At 42.5% G+C, this 17953-nt stretch overlaps 2 protein-coding genes across 2 annotated transcripts in view; one reads left to right on the top strand and one right to left on the bottom strand.

Moving 5' to 3' along the window:
- Positions 1 to 6: 6 nt before the first annotated feature.
- On the top strand, positions 7 to 4908 carry CUNH19orf44 (chromosome unknown C19orf44 homolog). Its single transcript, XM_009284038.2, has 8 exons — positions 7 to 89; positions 364 to 1008; positions 1269 to 1626; positions 2210 to 2286; positions 2650 to 3121; positions 3970 to 4065; positions 4196 to 4362; positions 4800 to 4908. Exons 1-8 carry the CDS (start codon positions 42 to 44, stop codon positions 4884 to 4886), a joined length of 1950 nt encoding a protein of 649 aa, XP_009282313.1. The 5' UTR covers positions 7 to 41; the 3' UTR covers positions 4887 to 4908.
- Positions 4894 to 17953, bottom strand: part of CHERP (calcium homeostasis endoplasmic reticulum protein) — a 14052-nt gene continuing 992 nt past the window's right edge. Inside the window, exons 2-17 of the mRNA XM_009284062.2 lie at positions 17506 to 17687; positions 16600 to 16737; positions 16215 to 16366; positions 15533 to 15644; positions 15092 to 15181; positions 14198 to 14432; positions 13672 to 13850; positions 12848 to 13244; positions 10703 to 10941; positions 9728 to 9861; positions 9349 to 9435; positions 8913 to 9062; positions 8669 to 8785; positions 8081 to 8175; positions 7344 to 7529; positions 4894 to 6554 (exon numbers count right to left, since the gene is read on the bottom strand). Of these exons, the coding sequence (XP_009282337.1) occupies positions 6517 to 6554; positions 7344 to 7529; positions 8081 to 8175; positions 8669 to 8785; positions 8913 to 9062; positions 9349 to 9435; positions 9728 to 9861; positions 10703 to 10941; positions 12848 to 13244; positions 13672 to 13850; positions 14198 to 14432; positions 15092 to 15181; positions 15533 to 15644; positions 16215 to 16366; positions 16600 to 16737; positions 17506 to 17687 (2531 nt within the window). The 3' untranslated portion in view covers positions 4894 to 6516. The remainder of the gene's footprint in view (positions 6555 to 7343; positions 7530 to 8080; positions 8176 to 8668; positions 8786 to 8912; positions 9063 to 9348; positions 9436 to 9727; positions 9862 to 10702; positions 10942 to 12847; positions 13245 to 13671; positions 13851 to 14197; positions 14433 to 15091; positions 15182 to 15532; positions 15645 to 16214; positions 16367 to 16599; positions 16738 to 17505; positions 17688 to 17953) is intronic.

Below are 17953 nucleotides of genomic sequence, written 5' to 3'. Positions count from 1 at the left end.
GGCCGGCGGAGCCGCCGCCGCCTCAGGGTGCTCCGTCCCGGATGGCTGCGGTCGCTCGGGCGCAGAGGGCGCCCGCAGGCGGAGAGCAGGTGAGGCGCCAGCTCTCGTCCCGGCCTCCACCCTGCCTCAGCGCCAGCCGCGCTCGGTCTGTACCTGGGCAGCCGTGGGCCCCGGGGCGGCGTTTCAGCCGCGTGTGGGGAGGGCCCACACCGGAGAGTGGGAGGAGGTGGCCCGGCACAGGCTGGGACGAGGGCAGGGCCGTGGGGAGCGGGAGTGTCTGCCCAGTCCGGGGAGCTGGGAGCTGAACCGGGCCGCCTGCTTCCACCTCTGAGGGCTCTTCACCGTGCGTCCTCTTCCCGGCAGGGACACAGCGATGCTCCCCGTAGGAGAACCATCACAGCCGGGCACAGCAGCGTCCTTCCTCGCTCCTGTAGCGGCCTCTCTGTGGTTGACAGAGAGTTGGAGAAAACTGGAAGAGCTCCGTTCTGCCACAGCAGATTCCTGAAGGTGCGCAACGAAAACGTACATGGAAGCCAATGGTGCCAGACATCGAGAAGCGCTGTGCAGACAGCGAGCAGACATGTAGCAAAGAGCACTGCGGGTAGCGCTTCCCACACACGGTCGAGCTCAGCTCTGAGGAAGGTGGCGCAACTAGAAAGCAAAATCATGAATCGAAAAAAGCAGATGGAATTGCAAAACACTGCCTTGGGCCAGAAGCCTTTGGATGAAGAGTCCTTCTCATCTGCTTCCAGTCATGAACACAGTGCAAGGGGCAAGAAATATCTGAAGAATTATGCTACTGCCAGTGGAAATATAACCCCCAGTAATGCCTGCTCTAAGGAAGAGGAAAGCATCCAAAGCCTTAAAAGGAACGTTATGGTTAAACAGCAGCTTGGTTTGGAGAGTGATGAAGAAGAGATGAGAGAACTGATGGAGAGCTCTTCGGCGTTTTCCAGTGGAAATGAGAATCAGAGGGTTGTGGTAAGTGATTCTAAATGGGGTGGAAAGGTAAATACAGACTTTGCTGGATTATGTATTTTTATTTACACTTTTATGAAATTGCTTTAATTGATAGGTCACTTTTTATTTAGATAACGCCAGAAATTAAATTTTAATTTTGCATTTGTGGCTTGCTCATGATATGATTTAGCTTCAATTCACATTTGAAAATTACTCTTTTTTACCCGTTATAATTTGTTTTCCTTTTTAGTGATCTACACATAATAAATGAAGTAACACATAAATCTCTTTTTCATGTTCTTCAAAAGAGTAGGACTCCAGTTATGTCAGGAATGTCTCCTCCATCTCGTAAGGAAATTTCACCGACAGAGGTATCTAAACCATCTTCTTTTCATAGTAAAGACTCAGAGAAAAATGGTTTTGGTAGAGTTAATTCACCACCACCTTCACCAGCCAGCAGAAACCCATCAGTACGACATAATATGAGATCTCAATCGCTATCTTCTTCCATGAAAGACAATACTGTAAAGATTACTCTGCCTAGAACAGGCAACACCAAGCAAAGCCAAATATCACTTGAAAGTGACAGAAGTGAAATAAAATCGTTAGATGAATTGTTTTCAAAAGCAGCTGATGCAGAAGATTCAGCTAGCAGCAGCTCAAATGGTAAGTGTTCTAAAATACTGTCTCAGTAGACTTGACGTGAGTTGTACTAAGCTACTGATAAATTTTCTGATAAACATGGGCAAGTACTCACTTTGAAAGGATTCAGCAGCGTGATTTTACATAAACCAAGGCTTTCTCAAAGGAATTACGTTGATCTGTTTCTTTTTCTGGTGTAATGTATTTGTATTTTTCCTTGGCTTTTGATTGAATGGGTTCAGCTTAGTGGTGCTTCCCTGGGTGACACTTAATTATGACGTCAAAACAATGACAGCATTTAGAATAGTTTTCATGTATCAGTGGGACAATGTACTAGTGGGTCTGAGTGAGAACAAGTGTAAATGAGGGGCATCAAGAATCTCTTGATTGTGGGTTAGCAGATCCACCGACAGGCAAAGGAGGAAACTTTAGAAAGAGCCGCTGCTAAGGTTAAAGGTTTAGAGTGATTGACTGCTATTACTTTTTAGTATTACACTCTAAACTAGGAATGTTGTACTGATTTATTTTTCCCCACTTTTCTCACTTAAGGGAAAGTGTACGGTAATTTTCATGCAAACGCTCATGACGATTTGTCATTTGATTGCAGGCTTCAGACTGAATATCCTGAGCCTTGATGATTTGGCACCAAATATCACCAGTGAGACAGCAGAATTAAAGCAGAAAGTAAGTAGAAATTCCGTACTAGCACATATTTCCATTCTGCCTTTGTTTGGTGGAAGGTGGATATTCTAAAGTGAATATTTCTATTCTACTCATAGGCTATCTGAGGTGGGCACGTCTCACTAGCTGTAAGGGTTAGATCAGGATTTTACAGTCTACTGAAACCTGACCGAATTCTTTTTTTAGTGTCTGCATTTCCTTACTAAATGTAACAGCACTGCACAGTTTGCAAGGCGACGCAGAAGAGCAACATTTTTATTTCCTAATAAAGTAGTGATATGCAGCAGAACAGATGAAGAATAATGGAGGCATGTTCTAGGTTATATGTTGTTGATTCTCTCAAAATGCAGCTGTTGTGTTTTACAGGGGACAGACATTCAAATTCCTCAAGAATCAAACAGAAATCCCAAAAAAGATACATTCCTGGTGGAAAAGGACCAAGCGTCTCTTAAAATGACAAGCACAGTAACTGGTGTGAATGGTGCTTCTGAAGGGGATATTGAAAAAACTGTGACTGAAGCTGAAATCTCCGAGCATTTAAGTGGAGTTTCTGCAGATTTCCCTAGACACAAACAGGATTATCTTGATCATGACGAGAGAACTGTTAATTCAGAATATTCTGAAGACTTTGAAAGGTCTCTGTCTACAGCAGACAGGGAATCTGTATCGAAAATGTCAGAGGAAAGTTCTGAGAGCTGCACGTATTCTGGAAAACGCCCATCTTCAGCATCGTCAGCTGTATTTACCAGAGAGCGGCATGACCAGGTACACAGAGTAACTGTCAAAGAAACTGCGGTTCAGACAATGGATCCTCCATTCACCTATTGCTGGTCAAAGAGTAAGTTCACAAGATATTGCCCTGTTCAGGCAATTTTTACACTTTCGTATTTTATATGCTAGCCTAGTCAGCCTTGATAGAGTTCTTAGTTTCAGTACTAGCTTCCCCTAGCTGACATTAAATTAAAAACTTTCTGAAGCCCAACACTTTAATCTGCTATCTGTAGAAAAGATGGGGATTGGACAACAGAGTAAGAACTTGGAACTGTTTTTTGCTAAAAAAAAACCCAACAGGAACTCTGGATGGAGAGCTAGTGTTAGTGACAGAGTTTGCGATAGCCTGAGTAATATTCTCAAATGGAATTCAACGGTTTTATTGTATCTTTACTATTGTAAACAATACCATCATATTGTTGCTAAAGTGATCGCCCATCGTAGAGTTCTTTTTTGCATTGTATTTATTTCTTGGGAAAGCACTGTGACCCCATTTACAAAAGACAGATGTGACCTTGAACTGTTGCCGAGGGGTAGCTCCTTTCCTCTCTCTCTTTACCTAAAGGAAAAAGCGGTAAGAGCCACTTCTTGCCACATTCAAGGAGGAGAAAATAGAAACTCGGGTGTGCTTGAAAACAGTAGCTTCCTTCAAGTACAAAAGCCTTTATTTTCACTCCGTCTAGGGTTAGAAAAGATGCCTTCTGCAATGGCACGTGTTGTGAACGTAAGAGTAAAGAAACTGTGGAGGTCATACAACTAGTTTAGCATTGTTTTGGCTGACAGAATTCCCTGTTAGGCTCTACAGCGGTTCTACGGCAACTGACGTCCCAAGAGACTGCTGAAGATGAACCAAGTTCTAGCGCTAAACCTTTCCACCCTCCAAACCCAGTAATTCTGCTTTTATCCTGTCCACAGCAAACACCTCTGCAGTACTTGACCCACCTGTAGGGAACAGCTACATTGATCCAGTACCTATTGCCAGTCACGTCATCAGCATGGATGCAGTAGAAGGTACTGAAAAACATGTTTCTTAGTATTCTGTTTTACTCTATTTTACACATCTAACCCCTGCTTGGATTGTTTAGCCCTTACTATCTGACTGTAACCTATCACTAAAGTATATATTCTCCATTTCTTGCAGCCTTGACAGCATACAGCCCCTCAGTTCTTGTTTTAAACGCCATGTTGAAACAGCACTTGATGTTGACTCAGCAGTTCGTAGAGAACATTCACCACCTTCACTTCTCCCTTGTGGAGTCATTAGAGAATGAGAAGTTCCACTACCACACCCTGGAAGAGGCTAAACAGGTATTTATGATAGACTAGACAGCAGCCTCCATAGCGTAAGTGTATATTCCTTTCCAAACGCTTCTAGTATTTGCAGCAAACAGATTTTCTTCACGTATTATTCATTAATCAGATAAAGTTCATATTATCATTGAATAAATTACTTCCTAGAAGAATACTGTAATGCATGTGCCCATCTTAATAGCAAGGTAGGAGTTTATACAGTAAAAAAAAGACTAAAGTCTAACTGGAGGCCGTAGTTTTGAAAGAATAAGCTTTCTGCTGTAGCATTTAGCTGTCCTCAAACAAGCGAGGATTTTCCAACTGCTGCAACAGAAGTTGTTAGTTTCTGTTGCTAGTATAGAAAAGTGCAGGTATCTTGACATGAAGATTTATTAAATACTAAATAGCATTTATCTACATAATAAAGAAATTTGTATATTAACTTTTTTTTGCAGTACATCAAGAGTCACAAATCCCCACCTCTAACAGTTGAGCAAGCACGTGAAGAAATTCGGAAGGCACAGGAGGAAAAACTGCTTTGACTCTTTGAATTTTATGTAAAATTTACATTTACAGATCTCAAGCTGGAACAAGAAACCCTTCCAAATTGCACAGATAAAAAGCTACAAACTATGTACTGGAAGGATTTGTACTAACTGCTATGTATTTTATCATACATAGTTTATTTTCCTATATCTGAATTTTTTACTAATGTACACGATATAGGGATAGGCAGGAACCTTCAGCCAGCCTAGGTCAGCAAAAAAGAAACCAAGAAAACGCGTCTCTCTGAAGGGAGCGTGGTAAGTCATCCCAGTATGTGTGTTTATCGTGTAGAATGTGTGATCTGCGATAACAGCTGTGATTGTGGTAGAAGTGAAAGTCTGTACTATAGCACCTGAGGAATATGATCACAGTAGAAAAATACCATATCCTGGCTTTAGTGCCATATTTAAACAGTGTTTATATACAGTTAGCCTTGTCACATTACTATGAAACCAAACACACACAAAGTTAAGATAAATTCAATACAAGGAAGGCTTATAGCCAACGTACTGGAATCCACCGACTCTGAAATATGAGCCACCTTTTTATTAAAAAAAAAAAGTGTTTATTGGAAGGCAAAACAAGAAAATCCACAAGTTGATAACATACAGGTGGTGTATGCTGATTCACAGACAGTCACAGTTCCACAACTACAGTAGATCTAGAACAAACTGATATTTCACCATATTCACTGAATGGTTTCAAGAGGGTTTCTGCTATACAAACAAATGACTCTGGAAGAGGTTACCACCACGCAGACCTCTGGAGTGGAAGTGCAGTGTAAGGGCCTAACATCTTTAGCTGGTGGTCTCTGGAAACAGTTACAAAAGGCTTTTTTTCTCATTTAGGTTAAAGGAAGTTTCCAAGAACGTTTCATTGTCAGAAACTTGCAGAGCAGAGAAAATTGATTCTCTTCTATTCAACTAATTCGCTTTATTAAAGGGTATATACAAAAATATAAAAAGCTTAAAGAATGTCTTCCATTACAAAGCATTGAACATCCCTTAGAGCGCTTGAAAAGCTAGAACGGTTAACCCTCGTGTTCTGACCAGAGTTGTGACTGCAGCAGCTGGTGTGTAGGGGCGTTAAGTTGTATGGTAGGTTCTAACAAGCTTGCACAGTGCTCATAGGTCACCTGTACTGGAACTAGATGCTTCATTCCCCTTTTAGACATTAGGATACACTGCTCAGCATCAGTCTGACTTGATCCCAAGGCAGCACCCCTCCACTTCAAATAGAATTAACCTTTTGAGAGAAATAAACATACATTATGGAACTAGAGAACATATAACCATATCAGATAATGTCTGTATTCCACAGGAATGAATGAGTCACAATCCTGCACCAGGGACGGCTTGACTGGGGTTTAATTCTAGTATAAAATGGGCAACTAATTAAAAAAATTTTGCAAAATAAATGGAAATTCTTAAACTTGCTAGACATGTCATAGTTACGACTGGCCTTTTTTAAACACTAAACAACAAGTGTTGAAGTACATGTCATAGCTTTCCATTTTTCACCATAGTTTTAAAAGTAATTCATTTGTCACTTCCTCCAGACTTTAATCCGGATTTATACAAGTTTAATGTTTTGTAGAAGATGCAAGACATCTTTCTTCAGAGAGTCTTATTCAGGTGGTGGAGGGTCTTGCGTTTCACGCTTCACTGAAACAATAGGGAAAAGAGTTCTTACACATTCTGCAGTTACCTAAGCTGTCTGAAATGTTTCATGGAATGAGGGCTCTACGAGTAAGGAGTTTTTCCTTCTGGGCTTCATTTGAACCCATCTTATTTCTCAGATCTACTGCAGCCATAGGCAGAAGTGACTTTTCATTTAGCATGCCAATTTTTTTCCTTTTAGTCACTGGCAAGTGTAGTTGTTCTACGTAACACAGACTCTCTGCAAAAATCCATCAGTGGTCTTCATTTCTTAAGAAGCACCTCCACTTTTTCTGAACCCTTCCTGCACTACAGTGAATTTATCACCAGTTCTGGCTTTGGCAGAACACAGCGCTAATTGGGGGAAACTCGGAGCTGGGCAGGGCCAAACAGTAGGTGTGGTCTAACTTCATTCCAACCACAAAGACCTTCCTGCTCCGGCAACCATCCCTCCTGCAGCAGGGCTCCCTCCGCTACCTTTGAGATTGCTCCTATTTTTTTGGAGGGTGACATTCAAAGATGCAGGCTCTTGGTATTGCAGCCAGGAAGTGGCTTACACAGAACAGGTTAATTAATTAATCTTTCAGAAATTAGAATACAACACAGTTCCTAAAAAGGAAAAGATGCGGGGTTAATTAGAGGATATGTCTACTTACCTGTTTTATTGTATCCATTATATTAGAAAGAATTAAGAGTTACTGGTCTTTTGATTTGGGTTTACAGTCTACAGTAAATAGGGCAAAATCGCTCTCAAGTCTGCACAGTGTTTTAAATTGCTTAGAAACATTCACTTACATTCGTCTCTGGCCTTCATGCGTGCGATAAACGAGTAACTTTTATTTCTTCGGTAGTTTTCGTAAGGGTCATCTAATGCAACTCCCACTCCTTTATATTGATCCCATTTGTCTCGGATATCCCCTCCTTTAATTGGATCCTGAATTCCTTGTTCCTTGGCTCCCAATCCACCAGATCCACTCCATCCTGCAGAAAGGACACAACATTGCAATCCTGTCACTATTTTTTTTTATTACTAGAATTCTGAAGACAGACAAGCATAGACATTTTGGAAACAACCAAAGAAAATGTCAATTTAATACAGCAGGATGGCGACAGACAGCCTGAAACAATGTATGACCTGTCCCATTTATTTCAAAAGCACTGATATGCAGATTCTGGGAGCTGACAAACATCAGCACCATCCCTAAAAACCTTTAAGAGGGCAAGGGGAAAGGCAGCGCAAGCCCAATCTGTCCAGTCAACCCTGCTGACCTGCGCCATAGGGAGATTAAATACCTGGGGGGGAGCTAAGTGCTACTGGATGCCAAACTCACAGCGTCTTCCGTATCCTTCCCAGAAAGGCAACTACCACCACTGCTCCATGTTTTATATACCTATATCTCTGAATATCCTTACGCTGCCCTTGGAATACCAAGGGATAGTCACTTACGAAAATGCGTTAATTAATTGTATCCAAGAGTTGGGTGCCTGATTTTGTTTCCTGGCTTGAGTAAGATTCCAGAAGAGCATCTTACCCATTTTCACTAGCATTTGATGGCCTTTATTTTCTTCTCCGAGTCTTGATTCTGGTATAGGAGGCCCAGAACTGGAGCCCAAACCAGCAGAAGAACTAAGGAAATAAAAAGAAGAAATTAAGAAAAGCGATCCTGTTCTGACACAATGCAAGGTCATTTATATTCTGTTAAACGTTAACATCCAATATAATCCCATCCACTCTACCAAGCTATTCTTTTATAAAGCTATTAGATGACGGAATTACAAAGGTGCCAGAAATGCCCTACTTGCTTCTCGATACAAGGGAAATCAAACACTACGGCCTTCCTAACACAGAGAGTACTCGGAGGATTCCTCCTGCTTCCTAGGAAGGCATACGAAGCCTTCATAGTTGCAGTGTTTTGTTGTAACAAAAAGCCACCACAACGGAGTAATATTCTCTCTATAAGCACACATAGCATATAAATAGTTTCTAAATCTGCTTCCCATCTTCTTTTCTACTATTTGTTGGAATGCTTAATATACCCAGCTTGGGAGAAAAGCACCCTTGTTGGTACTTTTCCAAACACCCCAGGTAAAAAGAGAGAAATAAACAAACAAAAGCTTACGGAGGAGTGGGGCTGCGAGACCGGGACCGGCGCCGCCTTCCCGGCGAGTACGATTTCGATCTTGATCTTGATCGTGACCGCGAGCGGCTATGAGAAGAGCGGGACCTGCTCCGGCTTCTGGAAAGAGAGAGCACACGAGATCAGACGCACAAGCTACCAGAGCAACATCCAGGGTTCCTCATTCAGCCCTGAGGGTTTTTTTCCCACCCCCTTAGTTCTCAAGCTTCAGCCCACTGCACTCTACCTGGACTGAGAGCGTGAATAGGATCGTGATCGAGAGCAAGAGCGAGATCGTGACCTCGAATAGGAGCCAGATGATTTTGAAGATCGCGAATTGGACCGGGAGGATGAGCGACCTCGGCTTTTAGACCGACTGCGAGACCGAGAAGGCCCACTGCACAGACAAAAGCAGAGAAACCCCAGTGAAACTCCTGGGAGAAGCACGTGAAACGCAAATATACTTCTGATCAAATTCAAATTACACACAAAGCACTGTATTTCTGCAGACAATCCAGTGAAAACTTGAGTGTGGCAAAAACTTTTCTGCAGATTAGACAGAAATTCCAGCAAATTGAAACTCAAGTTATTCCACCAGCATGCTGCTGAACAGACTTTCCCTCTGCATTTAGCCCAAGGTATTCCTAGCACCTTCCAAACGAACAGCAGACAGGATCTCTCACCTGTTTCTCTTCTCCTGACCTTTCCTCCGCCTCGCTCTCATTTTAGCTCTGAAGAATTCGTACAGTCCATTCTGCTCCCAGCCTTCACTGCAATAAATCAACCACACATAGAACCGACGTCTGTAAAATTCTACTTTGATCAACGGAGACGTTTGGGATTTCTGCTAGATTTTGTAGGGAACAAAGGGCCTGGGCAAAAAGGTCTTGCAAATCTCAGTGTAAGATCAAACAGCGTGTGCAGTTTAAAATACAACAAGAGCACTCATTTCAGCATTAGAAGAACCAAGACACAGGCGAAGGAAGAGAGAGGCACTTCGTGGTTTGAGACAGCTCCTTAGGGCATTTTCCTTACCATATTGTTAGCTATACCTACTCTTACCTGTTTCTAGGCCTGTCATGAGATGGTGGACTATAAAATGCCTCAACCGCAGCCAGTAGTCTCTCACTGGGGGGCATTGGGGGTGGAAGACGTATATCTTTAGGATCTAAAGGTTTATACTCATGATCTTCAAGCTGCCGGAAACAAAACAAATTACATTCGTGTCATGTGTCATGGGGTGGCTACCTGAAGAGAGAAATACAGATTTAACTGTGTAGGGACCTCACATTTCACTATTGGATAAAAAACGGTCCAGAAATAAGGATTCTGCAGATGACCCAATGCCTTCTCGTGCCATCACTACCATTTTGAGTTCTACGAGAAAAGCTAGCACTACATATGGTGCAGCATTAACTGCATTTTATCTGCCTGGAGATCCAGATCTCATCTATCCACCTTTGTGGCAACAGTGGCTGGACGGAAGCCTGGCAAAAGCTGGTGTATGCTGAGAGTAACACACAGTTAGAGATGGAAGAGACCTCTTTGTTCGTCTCAAACACAGAATGCATAAATGTATATATCCCTGAAGATGCTGATACATTGCCTGTTCTCTATCATTCTTTGTTTGTATATGTAACATTAGTGTTGCAAAACATCTTTGTAAGAAAGAACTCCGAATACCAAAAAGCAGTACACAGTGACCACATCAGAACTGCAAGGTCCCTCTGGCCATCTGAAAATCACTGGGGATTTCTGTTTTCTAAAAACGGGGGTAAGATTTTCAAGAGTAAATTAGTCTTTCACATATATGAGGCCAACCAGCTTTCACTGGCACACAACACTTGAAAATGTTACCATTCTCACTACCTTCTCCCTCCCTGCTCCTGCCCTTGTATACCCCGCAACAACTTTGGCTAATGGTTGCTGGATGAAAGGATTTGAAATTACAAATGTCCGTGTTAAACTGTCCCTAATATTGACCATAGGATCTAGATCTTTTAATCCTACTCGTCAGGGCCCATTGCAAGCACTTACTTTTACAAGTGGAGCCATCAGTCCAGCAGGAAGATCAAAGTAGGGGACATTTGGCACCAGACTAGGATCATCATGGTTCATGTGAGGGGGGCCTTGTCGCCGCATATGAGGAGGCTGCCCGTTAAATCCATGCGGGGGAGGCCCGAAATCAGGGTGCTGTGGCCCTCCCCAGGGAGGATGCTCGCTGATTCCAGGATGAGGCAATCTGTGACCAGGGTGATGATGAGGAGGTCCAATTTCTGCAGAGTGGGAGGGTTAAAACATTTTACTTAGCTATAGAGAAAGGAAAACAATCAGAGATGTATATTTCAATTAGTGCATTTATCCTAAAAAACCATCTTGGCACCCAGAGCCTTGCAGATCAAGAAAAGCAACAGACTTGAAGAACTAGAGGCTGGCTGCAGGTCCACATTCAGGAACATCTTGCAGTGCATCTCCCTCCCTGGCCATAACAACCGCTCTCAAGACAACAGGATACTTTAACCCTAAGCCACTGCTTACTTTGGGACATTCTGTGGTCAAAAAGTACCACAAGAAAGACACGCTCAAGAACAAAAGGTTTCGGATGCAGCAGGGCAGCTACTGATAAGATCTATTTCTGAAGCCTAAATACACAAGCATGGACCTGTAATTAGTTCTGTCTCTATGCCAAATCATCATATACAAAAAAAATAAATATGGCAGGAATTAACTCACATGAGCAGGTGACAAGAAAATACTTTGTTTAAAGAGGCGTTTCGGGAAGAGGTAGAGATAATATCCTGTTAAAATAGAGAGGTGAATGACATCCAATCACTGATGGACGAACCATTTGCCATGAATGCCAGGATACCCTGCTGAACTCATTGCACTATACAGAGAAAAATGCAAGACTGAAAATCAACATCTTCCGCAGCAGGACCAACAGTTTTTCCAGGAAAAGCCAATCTTCAGCCAGTACTATTGAACTTATCTTCATCAGAACTTGAACACAGTCTGCGTTGTCATTGCTTCACCGCTTTCCTAATTTTAGCCATCTGTTTTAGTAGATCCCCTCCTCCAGCAACTTTACATAAAACAACAGATATTTTGGATCACCACTACAATCCAAAACAGAGCATCTTGTCTGAGCTTAAACCTTAATTCCCCCAGGACAAGAAAAGCTGTTCTCCCTGCTCACTACCAGAACTCTTAACAAACAAACAACAAACCCAAAGAAAAAGGAAAAAAACCGGTACAATCTCTACTGGAGAAGTTAATCACAATCCTAAATATATAAGCTCTAATTCATCCATTTTCAATGGTTTTTGGACTTGGGGAACCCAGAATCTTTTAAGCTTAAAATAGCAACTCCTACATAGCAACATAATTGCTCTTTTAAGCGGCTTGCCATACAGAACCACAGTGATCTTTAGACTTTACACTGATAAGGACCATTCCAGAATAATCATAACTTCTGCACGTGAAATAGAAACTACATCGGGGCAGAACTATACCAGACTTCAGGAGGGAGCCTGCAGCCAAATCTGAGCCACAAAGGCCAGGCAAGCAGTGCACTGACTACACTCTCAGACATCCCTGTGTTCCAGCAGGACAGCAAACCAAACAAGAAGGTCAGGATCATTTCACCAGGCACTACCAAGCCACACAATGTTAAGGCAGATAATCAGAGAGCTTTTCAGTACAAATAAAAGAGAAGAAAGGAAGGGCATGGATGAATGTACGCACAAGAACAAATGCTTCCAGCCTGGCTTCCTCTAACTTCCTCCATCTATGGAGGGCACAGCTGAAAAGCCCTCATCTATGACCTGATGTGCAGGAGATCGAATGTACAAGTAAACGCTGCCTCTCACCTTTGAGCTTACCACTTTTGAAGTGTAATAGTCACAAAAGGGGTGCCTGTAGAGATGCTGACTTGAGTTTGGATTACAATTTCTGATTATCTGCATCCGTTAGGGAAGACTCAAAAAGCAAGGAAGCATCCAACTCTGCATGTACTTCCTACCGAGTTGTTAGCAGTAGCTTCCCAAACCCCCAAACTCAACATTTCTCAGGAAAACCACAACAGTCCACCACGAATAAGCTGTCACCCCAAAACACTAAAATAATTTTGTAATGGCAATCAGCATCGCAACATAAGAAAACCTGGCCTGGTACACACTTTACCTTGAGGAAAATCCCCCTGGGGGTAATCAAAACGATGAGGATAAGGAGGCCTTTCAAAGGGATGGCGAGGTGGAAAATCATCCTGCATGAAGCGAGGTGGAAAGCGGTTGAAATTATGCGGATGCGGGGGCTGGTTGAATTGGGGATGTTGCTGATGTGGAGGAAATGGGCCTCTGAAGTGAGGTGGCCGCTGCATTCGAAATGGAGGTTCCCTTTGACCCCCACCCCATGGAGGTTGTTCATGCTGGTTGTTCCACGGTGCTTCAAACTGGTTGTTCCAAGAAGGATCGGGCTGGTTGTTCCAAGGTGTCTCTCGCTGATTGTTCCAGCCTTGATCTCTCTGTTCGTTCCACATTCCTTCATGGTTGTTATTCCACGGAGGACAATGAGGTGGTCCCTAGTGGTGAAGAAAAGAAGCCTGGTCATTAGGCTACAAAAATAAAGACAGCAATAAAAGAAATCTACCTTTTAAAAGTAAATATAGCCTGCAGGCAACATGCACAAGTGAAAGAATTTTCCAAATACAAGGTCTGAACAACTGCAGCTTCAAAGAAAAGACAGGAAAAGACCAAACTGTTACTGAACCACACAGCTCTGTACTCAAGACAGTACTTCTTGTTCTACTTGTTCATAGGGAAAGTGTGATGGTTGACAAACTGAAATACAACTTATACTTCGCCTTTAACTGGGCTCAGAATGAGAAAGCTTGGCATTTGAATCTGGATTTATAACTTTCACAGCTTTTCACGACACTTCCACAACGAAGACGGCCATTCTGAACCTCCACCTCCCTCTACATCTCGTTTCAGAGCTATGTTTCTTACCTGTTGTTGACCCCATGGTGCAACAGGGTGAGGTTGATCAAACCAGGGTGGTTTATTTGGAGGAATCTGATCATGGGATCCAGGGCCACGTGGTCCACCAGAGGCAGGATCCTGCACTCCAGACCCTGTTGTGTCATACTCTGTAGAACCAGCTAGAGGCAGCTGAGATTTACCATCATCTGAAACAAATTGGAGACTATTGTAAGCATCCAGGTCATGTGTCATTAATAAAACACCAGCACACCTACAACAGGCTCCATCTGAATTTTGTTGGATGCATAAATATTCTGCAGAAATCTGTTACTGGGAGAGAGGATTTCCAACCCGTTTAACACTTGTCTCTCTGGTTCTTTTTATATTCAAGCATCAGACTGCACCAGCTGCAAGCCTCCAAACAGTTTGAGGCTTTCGCCTGAACCAAACCAGCACAGCACAGTACCTCACTACTAAAAGAGGAGCAAAAAAAATAATCTCACAGTGTTGCCACCCACTGATTTCTGCACAGGGCCCCAGAACAGGTTAGTACCTGCTTGTGTAACTGGAGCAGATGGTGGAGCCGAGGCTGGTGCTGCTGTGGGGGCTTGAGGTGGGGGTGTCGATTTCACCTCGTTCTCTAGTGGTGGTATTTGTATTTGTTGCTGCTGCTGCTGCGTTAAACTGTTCACGAACTCTTCATGTTGAGTTTTCAGGTTCTGTATCTGCTGTTGGAAGGCTACTTGTACAGGCTGTACTACCGTTGCATATTCAGTGATCAAATTTGCCTGATGAGATAAATTAAGAAGAACAAGTTAACGCTGTACCTAAACCAGTTATCCTATCTGCTCCTTCAGAATCTCCTAGATTGCTCTCCGCCCCTCCCAAGAAATGCATGAGCGTGCAGGAGAACCGGCTGGCAGAACCACCCAGCCACGCTATGAAGCTCTGTGAAGATTTCCAAAATATTCTCTACAGGTTAGAATCCACTGTCTATATTAATGCCTCGCTTTCAAATACAGCTAAAAATCAACAGCATTCATTATTAATGCTAAAAATTAATAGTTCCTGCTGCCACAATACTTTTTACGCTTACTGTATACAATTTAAAGCTATGGTTTCTTTAGTTTCCTTTTTACCATTCATCTCCATAAAAAGAGAACGCACTGTCAAATATGTACACGACTGTAGTAGTTACAAATGCAAACAGACTTTCCGGGATCAGATCAGCAGCTGGATTATTGAATGTTTGAAATAACAAGGTTATGTTTTACATTATTTTTGTAATCCTTTGTAAACAACTTCAAGGCGGGGGGGGGGGGGGGGGGGGGGGGGGAGGAGCGGGGGGAATTAATATTTACCTTTCAAAAAAGGAAAACATTTCCTAAATTTGTTTTCAAAGTATTTACATAAATAAGAAAACTGTTACTTTTCTTTCGTGGCTAACCTGGTACTGGCCAAGTCCAAGAGCCGGGCTCTGTAACTGCTGAATAATTGACTCATCAAAGTATCCATTTTTCTCCCATAGTTGAAGAAGCTGCATTAATTCAAGAGTGAAAGGTTTTTAGAAATTATGAATGATAAAAGAAAAATTGAGGCACAGCATTTTTATGTCTCTAGCTTTGTCAAAAGACCCAGGATTTCAGCACTTGTCTTTGAACCACCAAAGATTCAGATGCATTCATCAATACGGTAACTCTTAAATAAAGCGTAGGTACTTTTAAGTTCTAGTTTAAACATGAATTAAAGCACATTCCATAATAGACTTTATGAAGACAATCACACTAGAAAAATCTCAGTGGTCCTCTTCCACCCTCATATTTGTGAATTTGCCTAGCACTAACCTAACAAAGCAAAGCATACAGTTAAATCAAACCCAAATACTCACTCTGGCAATTTTCTGTTGCTTATCCTCTTCCACTGCTAGAAAACTGGTACAATAAATAGGCACAACCACCTTCTGTAAAGCAGCCAGAAGATCTCGTGCTTGCTTCCGCTGGCTTCAAAAAAGGAACGGGAAGAGAAGAGTTACTGCCTTTCGCTATAACACTAAGAGCCTCGTAATACTCAATTCCTCCCAACTTCTGCTATACTAAAAGTAGTGGATTCATAAAATAGAGAGTTCCCTCCTTTACATTTTTACTGTAAAGTCTTGTCTGGAGAAAAAAAATACAAAAACGGTAAAAGCTGCATTTGATTATTAAAGCCCTAGATCTTTGTGCCAGCTATGGACATCTTAAGACAGCTGCTTAAGAGCCTCGTAATACTCAATTCCTCCCAACTTCTGCTATACTAAAAGTAGTGGATTCATAAAATAGAGAGTTCCCTCCTTTACATTTTTACTGTAAAGTCTTGTCTGGAGAAAAAAAATACAAAAACGGTAAAAGCTGCATTTGATTATTAAAGCCCTAGATCTTTGTGCCAGCTATGGACATCTTATTAGAGCTGCTAAAAACAATGAACACATTAAAAATAAAAAGTGAGTAGTCAAACTAACAATGTACCTAGCGGAGAGAGACTTCACCGAATGAATCAAAACATCAAACCGAAAACCATAGTTTAACTCTTACCAGTGATGCAATACATCATTGATTAAGTAGATTAGATGTAACCGAAGCTCAAAGTGAGCTCCTTCGGCCGTTATACGATTTCGCAGGTGCCCAGCCATCAGCTCACAGTGTGCAGGAGATTTTGCATTACTAAACATCCAGTTCTTGCCAGCCTTAGAAAAGCAAATTGAAAATATTTTAAGTTAGTCTAACGTGTTCACGTCGTATGAACTTCCTAGAACTCTGAAATAACTGCAAGACGGGAAGCTTTCAAGTAACAGCTACCATCGCACCTACCATACAACAAAACAATAAAGCTGCTGTTTACTACACAGACAGCCTCCAAATGCAAATTATACTTAATCCACGACTCCACCAAACAACTGTTCAGATTTACATCACTTACTGAGATTGCATCTTTTGTACAAGTGTCAATTATCGGCTGCAACAAGTTGTCAAATTCGTTCATATCTAACTGGGTTTCCTCCAAAACTTTCTGCATTTGTTGCTCAATTGCAAGGGCTACTGCTGATGTGACTTGTTCCTGGAAAAAAGAAGAAAAAAAACAATAATAAAAAAAAGAATTATATTACATCCAACGTTCTTCTGAAGAACTAAGCCGCTGTATCCCCGTCCTCTTAACCATAAGCAGCTATCTTGAAGACCAAGACCTTTTACAAGCAATGTGACCACATACAAATGTTTCAGTTATTTGTTTTTGAGAAGAAAAGACCCTTCTCGTTCTTCAGGAGAAGTCCAGTTCATTTCCACCTCTAAAATCTCTCCATCATGAAAAAAATAATTGCAGGAAGCTCCTAAATGTGTAGAACACAATCTAGGCATACTGCTTTCCTCCAGGAACTCTTCAGCTTGGTTCCCAGTAGCTTTAACAGCAAAACATCACCCGCAAAAACCAACTAGTTCAAAGTACGCAGTTCCCTTCCACCCCTAATCAGAATCCACCTCAGAATACTACAAGCTGGAATGTCTTGCAGTTCCTGGCAACCTGTATGTTAAACAAAGATTAAAGCAGGCACAATTTATTCCACTCTGCAAACCAACAAGGTTATTCATAAAGTAAATGAACCGTTTTAATCAAAGATCAGTCTTGCTAGCACATCGGATACATCTGTTCTAAGGTGACAGCAGCTGCCACAGAACAAAAATAAGCAAAGTAATACTCCCTCTCCTCACCAACACGCGATGCCGCCACCACTAGTCAGAAGGAAACCTTCCTTTCCCCCTTCACTCCTAATTTTTACAGCCACGGGTAGTCTAGGACAAACCGGTCAAGCGCTTATCTTAAACCAACCTGTCTCATGGCGAGGAGATGCTGCTCCTGCTGCTGCAGGTTCCACTGACTCTGCTGGATAAGTTCCTCCACGGAAGGAGTGCCCTGAGGAGCTGGGATAGGCGCAGCCGGTGGGAGAGACGGTTGTGGCAGTGGCTGGATCTGCGCGGTAGCCTCGATATCTTGACTTTGCTTGCACAACACTATCGGACAAAGTAAACTTTTAAAGTAAGCGTCAAAGAAATCCGCTACCACCAGCCCACGCGTGAAAACCGTGCTGGTTCCAAAACAGACCCTCGCTCTTTACGTAATTGCTTAACACAAAATGAAAATCGTGCAGTCAAGGGTGGGTGGTGCAAAAGAGGAGTGTCAGCAACTCCTTGCGCACTTCGAAGACCAGCCCCCGGAGCCGCTGCGCTGGACCGCCCTACTCCTGAGGGCCCTCGGGGTGCTGAACTCCCGTCTCACC

This window comes from Aptenodytes forsteri, unplaced genomic scaffold (genome assembly GCF_000699145.1).
Source record: "Aptenodytes forsteri isolate BGI_AS27 unplaced genomic scaffold, ASM69914v1 Scaffold471, whole genome shotgun sequence".
In the NCBI taxonomy this organism is placed as follows: Eukaryota; Metazoa; Chordata; class Aves; order Sphenisciformes; family Spheniscidae; genus Aptenodytes; species Aptenodytes forsteri.
Note: the sequence above shows the minus strand (reverse complement) of the source record. Positions and strands in the feature narration are given on the sequence as shown.

Coding starts and splice junctions, on each gene's coding strand:
- CUNH19orf44 (XM_009284038.2), top strand. CDS start 42: ATGGCTGCGGTCGCTCGGGCGCAGAGGGCGCCCGCAGGCGGAGAGCAG. Junction 1,627..2,209: donor AGCTAGCAGCAGCTCAAATG/GTAAGTGTTCTA, acceptor ATTTGATTGCAG/GCTTCAGACTGAATATCCTG. Junction 4,363..4,799: donor CCCTGGAAGAGGCTAAACAG/GTATTTATGATA, acceptor TTTTTTTTGCAG/TACATCAAGAGTCACAAATC.